Source organism: Chlorocebus sabaeus, chromosome 15, assembly GCF_047675955.1.
Source record: "Chlorocebus sabaeus isolate Y175 chromosome 15, mChlSab1.0.hap1, whole genome shotgun sequence".
In the NCBI taxonomy this organism is placed as follows: Eukaryota; Metazoa; Chordata; class Mammalia; order Primates; family Cercopithecidae; genus Chlorocebus; species Chlorocebus sabaeus.
In genome coordinates this window covers 87773779-87786444 of record NC_132918.1, presented here as the reverse complement: position 1 = coordinate 87786444, position 12666 = coordinate 87773779, and the positions used below count along the sequence as shown (strand labels likewise).

The following is a 12666-nucleotide window of genomic DNA, read 5'->3' as shown; positions in this document are numbered from 1 at the left end:
TCCCAGCTACTTGGGGGCTGAGACAGGAGAATCACTTGAACCCGGGAGATGGAGGTTGCAGTGAGCTGAGATTGCGCCACTGCGCTCCAGCCTGGTGACAGAGCAAGACTCCGTCTCATAAAAAAAAGGAGTGGAGGGGACACTATTGCCCACTTGAAAGGGCCAAGAAGATTGAACAAGATGACACAGGTAAAGCATTCGGCCTGTGCCTTAGTGCATGGTAGTGACATGAATGTTTGTGTCCTTCTGAGAGAGTCCTTGTCATGAGATGCATGTACATCAAACGTGTACTATAAATTCAGCTCTTCTTTTGCTGTTATGTGTGTCATTGCTAGTGCTAGTTATCTTGTGTAAAGTTGGTGAAGTCGACTGGAGGATGTGACAGCAGCAGGGCTGCAGGTTACAAATGACATAGGGTAGGCCAGATGAGAAGGAAGGGCGGCATCCAGCCTTTGGGCGTAATGCTCAGAGTATGGTCTTCTTACAGCCACTGTGACTGGGCCCACCCTGGATGGTCATAGGTGGCTCTAGAAGTCTACGTTATAGTTGTCTGTCTTTAGTAGTAGGCTCTTGGGATGGGCAGCCACCTCGGAAGACATCTATATACTGAGACTCCATCCCTGCTGAAGATTCTGATTGATCCTCTCGGGATAGGAAAGGTACTGCCTCCACAGGCAGCATTGCTAGAAAATTCTGCCGGATGAATGAGTATACAACATTACACTGAAAACGTCTCTCTCTATGTTCTACTCAGCGAAACCATATAGGTAAATTCCATTTCTTCTTTACTAGCACAACTTATCAGGTATTTGAAGATGGCTCTCATAGCCTTTTTGAATTTTCTGTTTTTCAGGCTAAACAATTTTCACTCCTCCTATTCCTCTTATGCGTTTTGGCTAGGACCTTATTCATTTCCTTCAGTGCTGTTATCTCAGTTTCTAATCACATGTTGATTCGTGTGTAATTATCTGATTAGTGTGGGAGCTGTTCATGCTGCATGTCACAGATTCCCAGTTCTCCCAGCATGTGGTAGAAATTGTGCTTGCTTTCATAGGTGTGGATGGGACCATGTGACTAGTTTGACCAATGATTTGTGTATGAAAATGATGAACGTCATTTCCATGCCAGAGCATTTAACTGCCAAACGAGAACCTCCAGAGCCGCCTTTTCCTCCAGTAGAGTGACTGTGAAGTTCTTTCTAGACATGGCTTGCTCTACCCATCTGGGTCCTCAATGAAGGAAAGAAAAGCACCCCCAATCCCTCCCGCCCCACTCACCCTTGAGGGTCATCTAGTGTGAGTGAAAAATAAAACTTGGTTGTTTCGAGTCGTTGAGATATTAGCTTTGTTACTCAGCATAACTTCACCTATCCTGATTGATACAATTAACACTTGGCTTTCTCACGAAATAATCAGCATTCTGCAGTGGGGGTGGTGTGTTTCTCTTCACCTTTGTCTCTTCAGTGTCTAGCACAGTACCGGCTCATCGGAGACGCTCATACTTACTGCGTGAATCAGTAAAATCTGAGGTTTGAATCCTATCTTTATCTTTGTTGCAATTTCTTGGACTTGGCCTACTTCATTATTTTTCTTCTAAAATGTAGACTTCCCCCTTCTCCTCCCCAGTTAAACACAGCTTTCCAGTTTCGGAGTAATTAAGATGTTTATGTATACGGAATAATTTGAGATGTTTACGTATACATCTCTAAGTGAGAAAGGAATGGAAACCGGACCCAGCTGGGTCCTGGGCAAAGGGTCAGTGATGGGGTACAGTTGACTTCGTTCCGAGCATCTCCATCACAAGCTTGTGGGTTCTTGTGAAGAGCAGGGGAGCATGAACGTGGTCATCCCTGATACATTTCTGTATCCTTACGTAGCTGTTTGACACCATATTGGCATTACTCTTGCTTTTCACTTTTTTTCTTTTTGGCCTTTCAAGAATGAGCCTTCTCAAGTGAACACCCTTCTTATAAAATGTCAATCTGTAACTTTTTACCCTATTGTGACTTTGGGAAGCTGCTAGGTAGGGCTGATACGACTCTCTTTTGAGTCTTGCCGGTAAGTTCTGAATGGCAAAAACCATGAGTTCTTAAACTATCCTAAGTACTGAAAAGAAAGAAAGGTCAGGACTTAGTTGATGGGAAAAAAATATATTGATAATATATTGGTATGTGTATGCATGTGCCAACAAACCCTGTTTACTGATTACCAACTAAGCACATAACCACACACTAAGTAATTTGTTGTGCATTTTCTCATTTTATTCCCATGACCACCCAACAAACTTGTACCAGTTGTTATTCTACAATTTTGTTTAAGGAAACCAAGGTCCACAGTGGTTGATGTTGGCATGAATGAACTGGACTTGAATCCAGGTCTAACTCATGTTCATTCTGTTTAAAATAGCTTGTAAGACTTTGACAAAGCCCACCAATTTTTAAGACCTTCAGTTTACATTTTTAAGAAGGAAAATAATGGAAGATTAGAGAGGCATTTTTTTCTTCCTGTCCTTTAGATTATTAGTAAACACTTTTATACACATATGCTGACAGGATTTCATATTATATTGTGCAGCAAATTCCATAATCCTAGTTTATGGTCAATGAGGTATTCAAGTTGATTGAAAGAAATGGTACACACAAAAAGCAGGTGCCTTCTAATCTAAAGTCTACACTAGCAATGCAGCAAAAAAATCTTGACCACAAGGAGGTTATAGATGTCGCCTAAGATAGGATCTTTCATTTGCGATGCCTTTTTGTGAGTTACTGTGCCAGATGCCTCACAGTTGACCCTTGAACAACACAGGTTTGAGCTGCACAGGTCCACTTATAGGTGGCTATTTTTCAATCAAATGCGGATTGAAAATATACTATTTGAAAAGGATATGAAACCCACTTACAGGACCAACGTGTTGTGTAAGCGGATTCCACAAGGTCAGCCATGGGACTTGAGTATGCACACGTTTCGGCATATGTAGGCGTTCCTGGGACCAAGGGATGATTGTGTATTGTTATCTTGTTTAGGAGGAAAGATACACCATGAACACAGCTCACAATGACACACCCTGTGTGTCGTGCCGCATGATGGCATCCACTCAGAGAAAGCAGCCTTGGCTAGCAGCAGTCCTGGTACAGCCGGGGAGAGAATACTTCATTCATTTCCCTTCCTCTGACATGTTTTGTGTGCCTTGCATGTGCTAGAGGCTTTAAATAGATTATCTTGTTTAATTAAACCTTTGAAATAACTCTGTGGAATCTGTGTTATTTGCTCTTCCAGTTTTATGTGTGGTAGGAAAAGGGAAGAACATATGGGGAAAATGAGCTAAATATCTACGATGTGCTTAGACATTTCATCACAATCCTGTAAGGGTAGGTTTTTATATGCATTTACTTACTTTTCATCAATTTGTTTGTTTTTTTAATAGATAAAGAATTGCTTAGAGAGGTTAATTTGTCAGCCTCACTTAAATAGTAAATGACAAGCCCAGGATCCAAGCCCAAGCCTGTCTTGAGTCCAGTGTTCTTGCATACATATCAGTACCAAAATGGGGAAATACAAAGGAAGACTCCTTTGAGAGACATCTTTTAAATCAGCCCTCTTACTATATGTGTGTGTATATATATATGTAGTTTAGTCAGTAGGTCATTGCCATTACCATATGTGAATTAATCAGTTTTCTAAAAAGTAAGATTATATGCAGTTGTCTCAAATTATGCAAAATAAAGCAGACTCTTTGACATATAAAACATACTATAATTGTGAGTACTAATAATTCAGAATATTATTGAAAAACTGGAAAGCTCCATTTTTGTCTTCTGTATTTCCAGGGTCTTACAGTCTATTTGGGAATACTAATGGCTCTCTCAAGGGAAGCCAGGCCCCCTCTTCCTTATGATAAGTGTGGATGGTCAGACATGCTCTGCCAGTTGTCCCAGGTCCCGCTAAAGATTTGACCAATAAAAATGCAAAGCCAGCACGTTGCCCTGAGACGTCTGCTGCTTCCCCCTGAAGCCACTGTGCATTGTCATGGGGAGATCAGTACGTATGTGCCATTCTGATCTTCGCACAAATGTTGGAATGCAACAATGCTGGTAGTCTGTCACTAAGGCCGTATGACCCCGAATGAGTGATTTCTCCTCTTGGAACCAGTTTTTCCTTCAGAGAGATGATTTCTGGGCATGAACAAGGAAAGGCCTAAAACCTTTTCCATCTGGGGTCATTAAGTATTTCATAGATGAGTGACTTTCTTAGAAAAAGGTGGCCATGCCCACTTCTCAGATGTTTCTCAGAATGTCAAGTAAGTTTGACGAAAATACTTCCGCCCTGGAAACATAAACCATACTATTTTTATAGGAAGGTTTTATATTGTTTATTGTCAACCAAGGAGACTTATCCTACGGGATGCATCAGAATCAAAGAAGGACTTTGTCAACATCATCCCACCCTATACCTTTCCTCCCATTAAAACCCACTGCTGGAATAAGACACTGTTTGTTACTGGTGTGTGCTACATGAGTTGGAGCCAAAAAAGGAAGCTCTTTTATATGAAACAATTAATATTACTGACATATTCAGGCATATATATATATATATTTTCAAAAGTATATAAAAATAAAATTTATCTAATTCTGTAACTTTAATTATAAGACATAAAAATTTTACTTTTTATAAATCTTTCTCCCTTCAAATATGTATGTGTGTATGTTTTAAATAAATCTATACAAGTACTATTTTGACTTATCTACTTTGTATTTCTTGAACTCTCTATTTGAACTTTCACAGACTTACTGGGGTGGGGTTGTAAAGACAACAAGAAATGATACTTAGTTTTTGTGCTCTAGTATTAGCAATCTGGCATTATATGTTTGCATGATGAAGGTTTGCAATTTCAATTTAGTGGAATATGATATAGTTTTATTCACTAGAACATAAAGAAGTCAGGGACAGAGTTCCATTTTTCACTGATATTCTAAAGATAATCAGCAGATAACTGAAAGCATGACATGAAATACATTCCTTAAACTTAGGACCTGAGTATCTCTATTAAAGGGTACTATTAAGATATTCTGAAGTAAAAACTCTGAAATATATCAAAACCAAGAAATGGAGAATCACAGGAAAGGAGGTTGAGTGGCAGTTTTACTTAAGAGCAAGCATATGCCAGTGCCTCCATGAAAAGAAGAGACCCACCCAAGGGACTAGCTATTCTCTATCCTTCTTTTTTCGTTTTGCTGCTAACAAGCTCAGTGGTGTATGTGCATCTTCCTTTTGTTCCCACGCCTACCTTTGGATAATCTCACAGCTAAACAGCCAGGGTCACTCGATCTTATCCTGCCATAATTACACAAAAAACCTTGGATCATTGCAGAGATGGCACTTGTTGGAACTGATCCGTACAGCCAAAGCGTACAGTTGAAATTTTCCCCTCCTCTGTCTTTTTCCCTTCCAGCCCTGTGTTTTGGTTGCATGGCAACCCATCTGCCATGATAGCTGATGTCAGCTCATTTTCACTTAAACTTAGCCCAGGAAAGTTTTCAAGGAAGACATTTGGGCTTGTATAACGCTGGGGAAGGCTCGAGTTGTGTTACTGTATCATTTGTAAAATTGCAGACTAATGGGTTCAGGGAGGCTAAATGGAAATGTGGATGTAAGAAGGGATTAGCTTCTGGAACAGTGTGGCCTTAGGGACTTTGTTTCTAACTTCTAGGGGCTTAGTAAATGTGTGTCTGCAGTATTCTTTCTGCTGCTAAAGGGCTTTCTTTACTTTACAAGGAATAAGAAGTGTTCAGAATTACCCTACCTCCTGAAAATTAGAATTTAGCCAAATACTTGATGTTGACTCCTTTGAATAAAGGATCAACATTTTAACGAGATGCATAAGCCTCAGTTGGGAGGAAAGAGAATATTTTATCAGTGGCAGGAATTTTCTAGTGTATATATTGACAAGTGAAAACACATTAAAACTTCTTATATCCAGCAGAGGGCAGAAGGGAGTTTAGCTATGGCTTACCCAAGACTCTCCAAACGGAATTGTGACAACCCGAGGCAAAATTCAGTGGCACTTTTGTAGACAGATTATCTCTAGGTTGTTAATGCACAAGTTACCCTGATTAGATAGACAAGTCTTAGCTGGTGGGCTCAAAGCCAGTTTTCTTCTGTCCAGGACAAAAGGATACATAGGATTTTCAGTTAGTTGTGCCTAAGAGGAGGCAACAGTGTGGTACTCAAATAACAATATAGCTTTAATAGATGCAGATCTTATTTACTAACCACAACACAGCATTTCACAGTGTTTCTCATGTATATTTATGGTATTCTGAATGCTAGAATGAAAGAATGTTTGAAATAATGAGGAGTACACTGTTTCATTATCAAATATATCTCACTGAAACTGACTGTTCCGACATGTGAGTTCATAAAATAATGAAAATGATTTCCACAACCTAATCTGAATCTGAGAAATCAATTTTATCCTTTAAAGCAATAACCAAAAGGTGGGGTGGTAGTATTTCTTTACCTGGCAAAGATGAGGTTAATATTAAAAGATAATGACATTTGAGAAACAGATCTTTGTCTTGGCATTTATAAGAACTTTCAATCCGGATTAAGTTTGGCTTAAAAAGAAAACATATTTTCCATGCTGAAGATGGTTTTTGCTTGGGTGGTAGGTAGTATCTTCTGTTTTGCTTGGATAGTATTTAGTATGCTGGGTTTCTCAGGAAGCAGCCTCTGAAATGGAGTGAGGATGTTTATGAAGCAGCACCCTTGGGATCTACACCTGTCGAAGTGGGGAAGGAAGCAGGTTCAAGTAGGAGAGGCTGAGCTTCCCTTCAGGCACATCATTCGCCACAGCCAACCCCACTGGGAACTCAGTTTGAATGGCCCTTCAGAGTATCCTGAGCTGGGACACTCCCACACCAGTCAGTTACTGGATGTGCACCTGCAACCCCCATCCCAGCCACAGGACCTGACCTGGTGAAGACGGCCTTCTGCAGCTGAGACAATCCTTAAGGGATAGCATTTAAGCAACTGGGATAAGTCCTTTATTGAAGAGGGACCTGGATGCCATATCACAGTGCAGATAGTGTGAGAAACAGCCAAGAAGTCAGGTTTGCTGGATGTTCTTTCTGGTGAATTGTTGACACTATAATGTTGGCTAACTTACGGTTTTAAAAAGAAAATGATAACGTGCCATATTTCTGTGTGTAAGGAAATGGTACTAAATAAAAGACTTTTTCATGGTTCATGTGGTTTGGAAAATAGGATTTTAAAGAGTGAAAAAGAGCACAATTTAATAAATGAGCGTTAAATTTTAAAGTATAATTGTCTTAGTTCATTCAGGCTGTTATATCAAAGGACCTAGACTGAGTAGCTTATCAACAAAAGGGATTTCTTTCTCGCCATTCCGGAGGTCAAGAAAGCCAAGATCAAGGTGCCTGCAGATTCATTGTCCGGTGAGGGACGGCTTCCTGGTTCATAGAGGGCTGTCTTCTCGCTGTGTCCTCACGTGGCAGAAGGGGTGAGGAAGCGCTCTGAGGTTTCTTTTATAAGGGTACCAGTCCCACTCAGGAGGGCTCCACTCTCATGCCTAATCACCTACCAGAGGCCCCAGCTCCTAATACTATCACATTGAAAGTTGGGATTTCAACATGTGAGTGGGGGGCACAAACATTCAGAGTATAACGATAATAGTAACAAAACACGTGCATATGGTTTATTTGATTTGGGATTGTCCTATGAAGAGCAAACGATGAATTACAATGAATAATGGAATATTATAATCATTTGTGATAGGTCTTTATGATCTTTGGGGAAATGCTGTTAAATAAATCACAGGATGATGCTGGTAGTTTGTCAGATAATCAAAGCATAAGCAAATATATAATGAAAGAGGGAAAACGTGTATGTTGTTTATGGAACAGTCATTTAAGTCTAGCCTTTAAGTATTTATGTTAATTCCATCTATTAATGCTATCCACCTATTAATTTCATGCATTTGTTCCCTTATCATTTAGTCATAGCTTCAATTATGTTCCTACTGCATGCGCGGAGTCTTCTATGCCTGCTTAATACATGAGACATGGTTCTCAAAAGGACTCACAATCTCATCAAAAATCACATTCGTTAATATCACCGCCAATTTAATCAGAAACGTATACAATTCGGGAAGACATCACGCTCATGGTGCGGAGTTTTCTAAATTTAATTTTCTCTTAGAAGTTTCAGTTTTATCATTGGCAATAAATGTTGTCAGTAGTTTCCTTGAAGCCAGGCTCATTTTGTTCATTTTTGAAGCAAATGTCTGCCAAATACCCAAATCTAAATAGCCCATAGTTTTCCATTGTTCTTTAAAGTAAAAATGGTGTTCCATGAACAAAGAAGCTAGTTCAGCTCACAACTCAGTTACGTGAGTGCTTTTCCTGAAGACAGATTTCCTATTTCAGTATAAGGAAGAGAGATTTTATGGTTGCTGCCATTTCATCACACAGACTATTAGGAAGATAATCTTTCTAATGGCTCAAAGGTTGAGATTCAATAAAATAACTTATTTTTCTTCATCAAGGATTTTCTTAAGTAAAACTGGGTTTTTAAAAACATTGCTAATGCATGTCAGTGGCAAAGAATCTACTGACTGCTAGTACAGTTTGCCATCAGTGTCTTGGCTGCTGCTAAAGCACTGGGAGTTTTATCCTCCATTGTTTTTGTGCCATTAGTACAATGGCAACACAGTAAAAAAGTCAAACAAGACTGGGCATGGTGGCTCATGCCTGTAATCCCAGCACTTGGGGAAGACGAGGTAGGAGAATTGCTTGAGACTAGGAATTTGAGACCAGCCTGGGCAACATAGCAAGATCCTGTCTCTTAAAAAAAAAAGTCGAACAATGTGTTAGTATTATTATAAAGAGAGTTCTGAACTCATTACCCCTGAAAATGTCTCCAGCCCACACTGAGAACCGCTGGTACAACGAACAGTGAAGTGCGAAGAGCCTGGGGAAGGAAAACTGCTTTGGCAAGAGATAAAAAAGGCCGAACCTCCTATGATGGCAGGAGAGATGGAGAACAGGGAAGGAGGTGAGAACCCTGGCAGAGGTTTCATGGAAAAGATTTGGCAGTAGAAGGGCAGCAAAGAGTTGAAATGTACTGAGGTTTTCAGTCTGCACGACTGAGTGGATGGCAGTTCCGTTAACTGAGATGATGACTGGGGGAAGAAGGGCCCTGGTTTATTATTGAAAATGATACTGCTTTTCACTAAGAGAGACAAATCTATCATAATTCTTCCATTTGGAAAAGGGTCGATTCTAGCACCAGTGTAAGAGTACTGTTGACCAGATCTGTGCAGCAGCCTGAGATCTGGTTTTGTACTGATAATGAATTTTGGTTCTTGGAACCTCAGAACATTCTGTATTCATGCATAAGACTCTTATGTCTGTGCTTCCTATAATAATGTTGTTTTTTTTTCTTTTTTATTTCTAGGAATGGTGCAAAAGCTGGACCAAAAGCTTCCAGTGGCTAATGAGTACCTGTTGCTCTCTGGAGGTGTCCGGGAAGGCGTGGTGGACCTGGACTTAGACGAGCTTAATGTCTATGCCCGGGGGACTGACTATGATATGGACTTTACCCTCTTGGTGCCAGCCCTCAAGCTGCATGACCGTAATCAGCCTGTGACACTCGACATGCGCCACTCAGCCTTGTGCCACTCTTGGCTGAGCCTTCGGCTCTTTGATGAGGGGACAATCAGTAAATGGAAAGACTGCTGCACCATTGTAGATCACATCAATGGTGCCACCAACTACTTCTTCTCACCTACCAAAGTGGCTGACTGGTTCTATGATTCTATCAGCATTGTCCTATCAGAAATACAGAAGAAACCCCAGCGAGGGATGCCAAAGGTGGAAAAGGTAGAAAAAAATGGGACCATCATCTCCATCATTCTGGGTGTAGGGAGTAGCCGCATGTTGTACGATATTGTCCCTGTGGTATCTTTCAAAGGTTGGCCTGCGGTGGCCCAGAGCTGGCTCATGGAGAACCACTTTTGGGATGGGAAGATTACGGAGGAAGAGGTCATCAGTGGGTTTTACTTGGTGCCTGCTTGCTCCTACAAGGGTAAGAAGGACAATGAATGGCGGCTGTCCTTTGCCAGGAGCGAGGTGCAGTTGAAGAAGTGCATCTCCAGCAGCCTCATGCAGGCCTATCAGGCCTGCAAAGCCATCATCATTAAACTGCTGTCCCGGCCCAAGGCTATTAGCCCCTATCACCTGCGGAGCATGATGCTCTGGGCCTGCGACAGACTTCCTGCCAACTACTTGGCGCAAGAAGACTATGCAGCCCACTTTTTGCTGGGCCTCATCGATGACCTGCAGCACTGTCTGGTCAACAAGATGTGCCCCAATTATTTCATCCCTCAGTGCAACATGCTGGAACACCTGTCTGAGGAGACAGTCATGCTTCACGCCCGGAAGCTGTCCTCTGTGCGCTCAGACCCGGCAGAGCACTTGCGCACTGCCATTGAGCATGTCAAGGCAGCCAACCGGCTGACACTGGAGCTCCAGAGGCGAGGTAGCACCACCAGCATCCCCTCCCCACAGTCCGACGGAGGGGACCCCAACCAGCCTGATGACCGTTTGGCAAAAAAACTGCAGCAGCTAGTGACTGAGAACCCAGGAAAGTCAATCTCTGTCTTTATCAATCCTGACGACGTCACAAGGCCCCATTTCAGAATTGATGACAAATTTTTCTGAGTGTTAGCTGACTTTTTTTTTTTTTTCCCGGTTCTTAAACTCTGATAATGTGTCGTGTTGGTTTATGATGCTATCTTTCTGTTTTTTACATATCCAGCCTAGATTGGATTTGTTAAGAACAAATTTTAAGTTTCCTGGTTCTGCAGGATGGTGCAGGCTCTGAAACAGTATATTACTATTTCATATTCTGCTTCTGATTTCATTGTTTACTTTTTGTAGTTATTGTCTTGCTCTTTAGTTTGTTGGAGTTTTTTTTCTTTTTAAGGAGATCTTGAGCCATAGATGAAAATGCCCATGAGTCCTCCTGCTTTTTTCTGTTTCATGCTTGGTGCAGATTTGTTCATGGGTATGAGGAAACAAATCTCTTTCTGACGCTTAACGATTCTATTGTATTATTTTTATTATTTTGCTTTTGTCTTTTTTTCTTGCGAGCTTTCACCACTACTGATATTTGAGAATCATATGAACCTGGGAACTACCTGGCGTGTTAGCTGGATTTGTTTATTTTGACCAGTGACCAGAGTAGCTTCCCCGTTTTCCACCAAACAATGTAAACTTTGAAAGTGATAATACTACAAATTGTGTTTTGGAGCAACTTCACTGAATGTAATTGTCCTCAAATCAGAGAACACTGGGTGGTTGGAAGGGTGTGTTTGAGTTTTCCAAACAGAATTACCGTTTCCAAATGTTAGTTTTAGCATATGTAATTATTTGAAGCCTTATTTAAATCCTGTTAAAGAACATACCATTATAATTATTATTTGCACTAATCTTTGCCATTGTCAGAACTGCAAAGTGTGTTTCAATATAAATTAACAACCACTCTTGAAATTCTATCATTTTTTCATTTTGCCCATTTCTCTCGATCAGTGGAATGCTTTTTTGCATTTGCTTCGTTCTCCTTCAATAGTGGGGTCCTGTTTTACCCTCTTTGATATTCCTGATTCCTGTCTTACTGAGAGAAGTTTTTAAAGCTTTATACATGTTGACTCCATCTAAAGCTGGGGAAAATACATGCTCGATAAAGTAGGTGTCTTTGTATTTATTCCTTTTGGGGTCGTCGAGGTAAGCTTCTTTTGTAAAGTCTCTGACTCTTCCTGAGGGTTTTGAGGAAAACTGGCGGGAAGAACTTACAATCCCCAAATAGAAGGTACCACGTTTGTTCAAAAGCAGGTATCGCTATAGAGCAGGAACCAGGAAATATCTGTGGGTGCAATCCTTGGTCTAGAGGTGTCCTGTCTTCATGAATGAAGTTACTTGCCTGATTTCGGTGCTGTAAGGCATTGGCTCCCTGTTTTCGTATGGACTCATGGCAAACTGGTGTTTAAGAGGTCAGGAGGCCTGCTGATCTTTCAAAGGACACCCATGATGTCTACTCATGGAAAGGTCAAGCAACGTGTTCATTTTGGTCTTGAATGTCCAAACTCATGGGTTGGATTTCGGCCAATTGAAATCAGACATATGCGATCTTGGGTTTTTGCATGGAAATTAATGTAATGCTTATAAATGAAAATGAAAACATTCAACCATCTAAGTCAAACACAAAAATAATAATAAAAAAGGAAACATACTGGCCTTGAAATTTTGTTGTTGTTCATTTGTAATCTGGGAATTATTTTCTTATTAGTATTATATTAGTATATTTATATATTAGTATATTTTCTTATTAGTATTATACTAACAGCAGTTTTCAATAAATGCAGCCATGGGCTTGCTAGTGTCTTTCAGACCAGTTGTCCGTATAGTGAACATCCAACATTCAGTCTTCCTCGTTCCCCAATTTTACTACTAGTGTCTATCCTTCATATGATCCTTGTCCTTCTCAGGAAATGATTTCATCCCCAGCACTGGAAACGCATCATAATTGGAAAAGCCGATCTGCACAAACCATCTCCCTGGCCACAACATGAACAAGGGACACAGGATGT

General features: G+C 40.7%; 1 protein-coding gene across 5 annotated transcripts in view; it reads left to right on the top strand.

Annotated features, from left to right (window-relative positions):
• Positions 1-12320, top strand: part of MB21D2 (Mab-21 domain containing 2) — a 118200-nt gene extending 105880 nt beyond the window's left edge. The window contains exons 1-3 of one of the 5 annotated variants that reach the window (XM_038002364.2): positions 4733-7518; positions 8015-8183; positions 9474-12320. In XM_038002364.2, the coding sequence (XP_037858292.2) occupies positions 8042-8183; positions 9474-10738 (1407 nt within the window). In that variant the 5' untranslated portion in view covers positions 4733-7518; positions 8015-8041 and the 3' untranslated portion in view covers positions 10739-12320. Of the gene's footprint in view, positions 1-4732; positions 7519-8014; positions 8184-8940; positions 9072-9473 lie in introns of those variants that run through there. The other 4 variants (XM_008009542.3, XM_008009541.3, XM_038002365.2 and 1 more) reach the window with 4 other exon arrangements.
• The last annotated feature ends 346 nt before the right edge of the window (positions 12321-12666 follow it).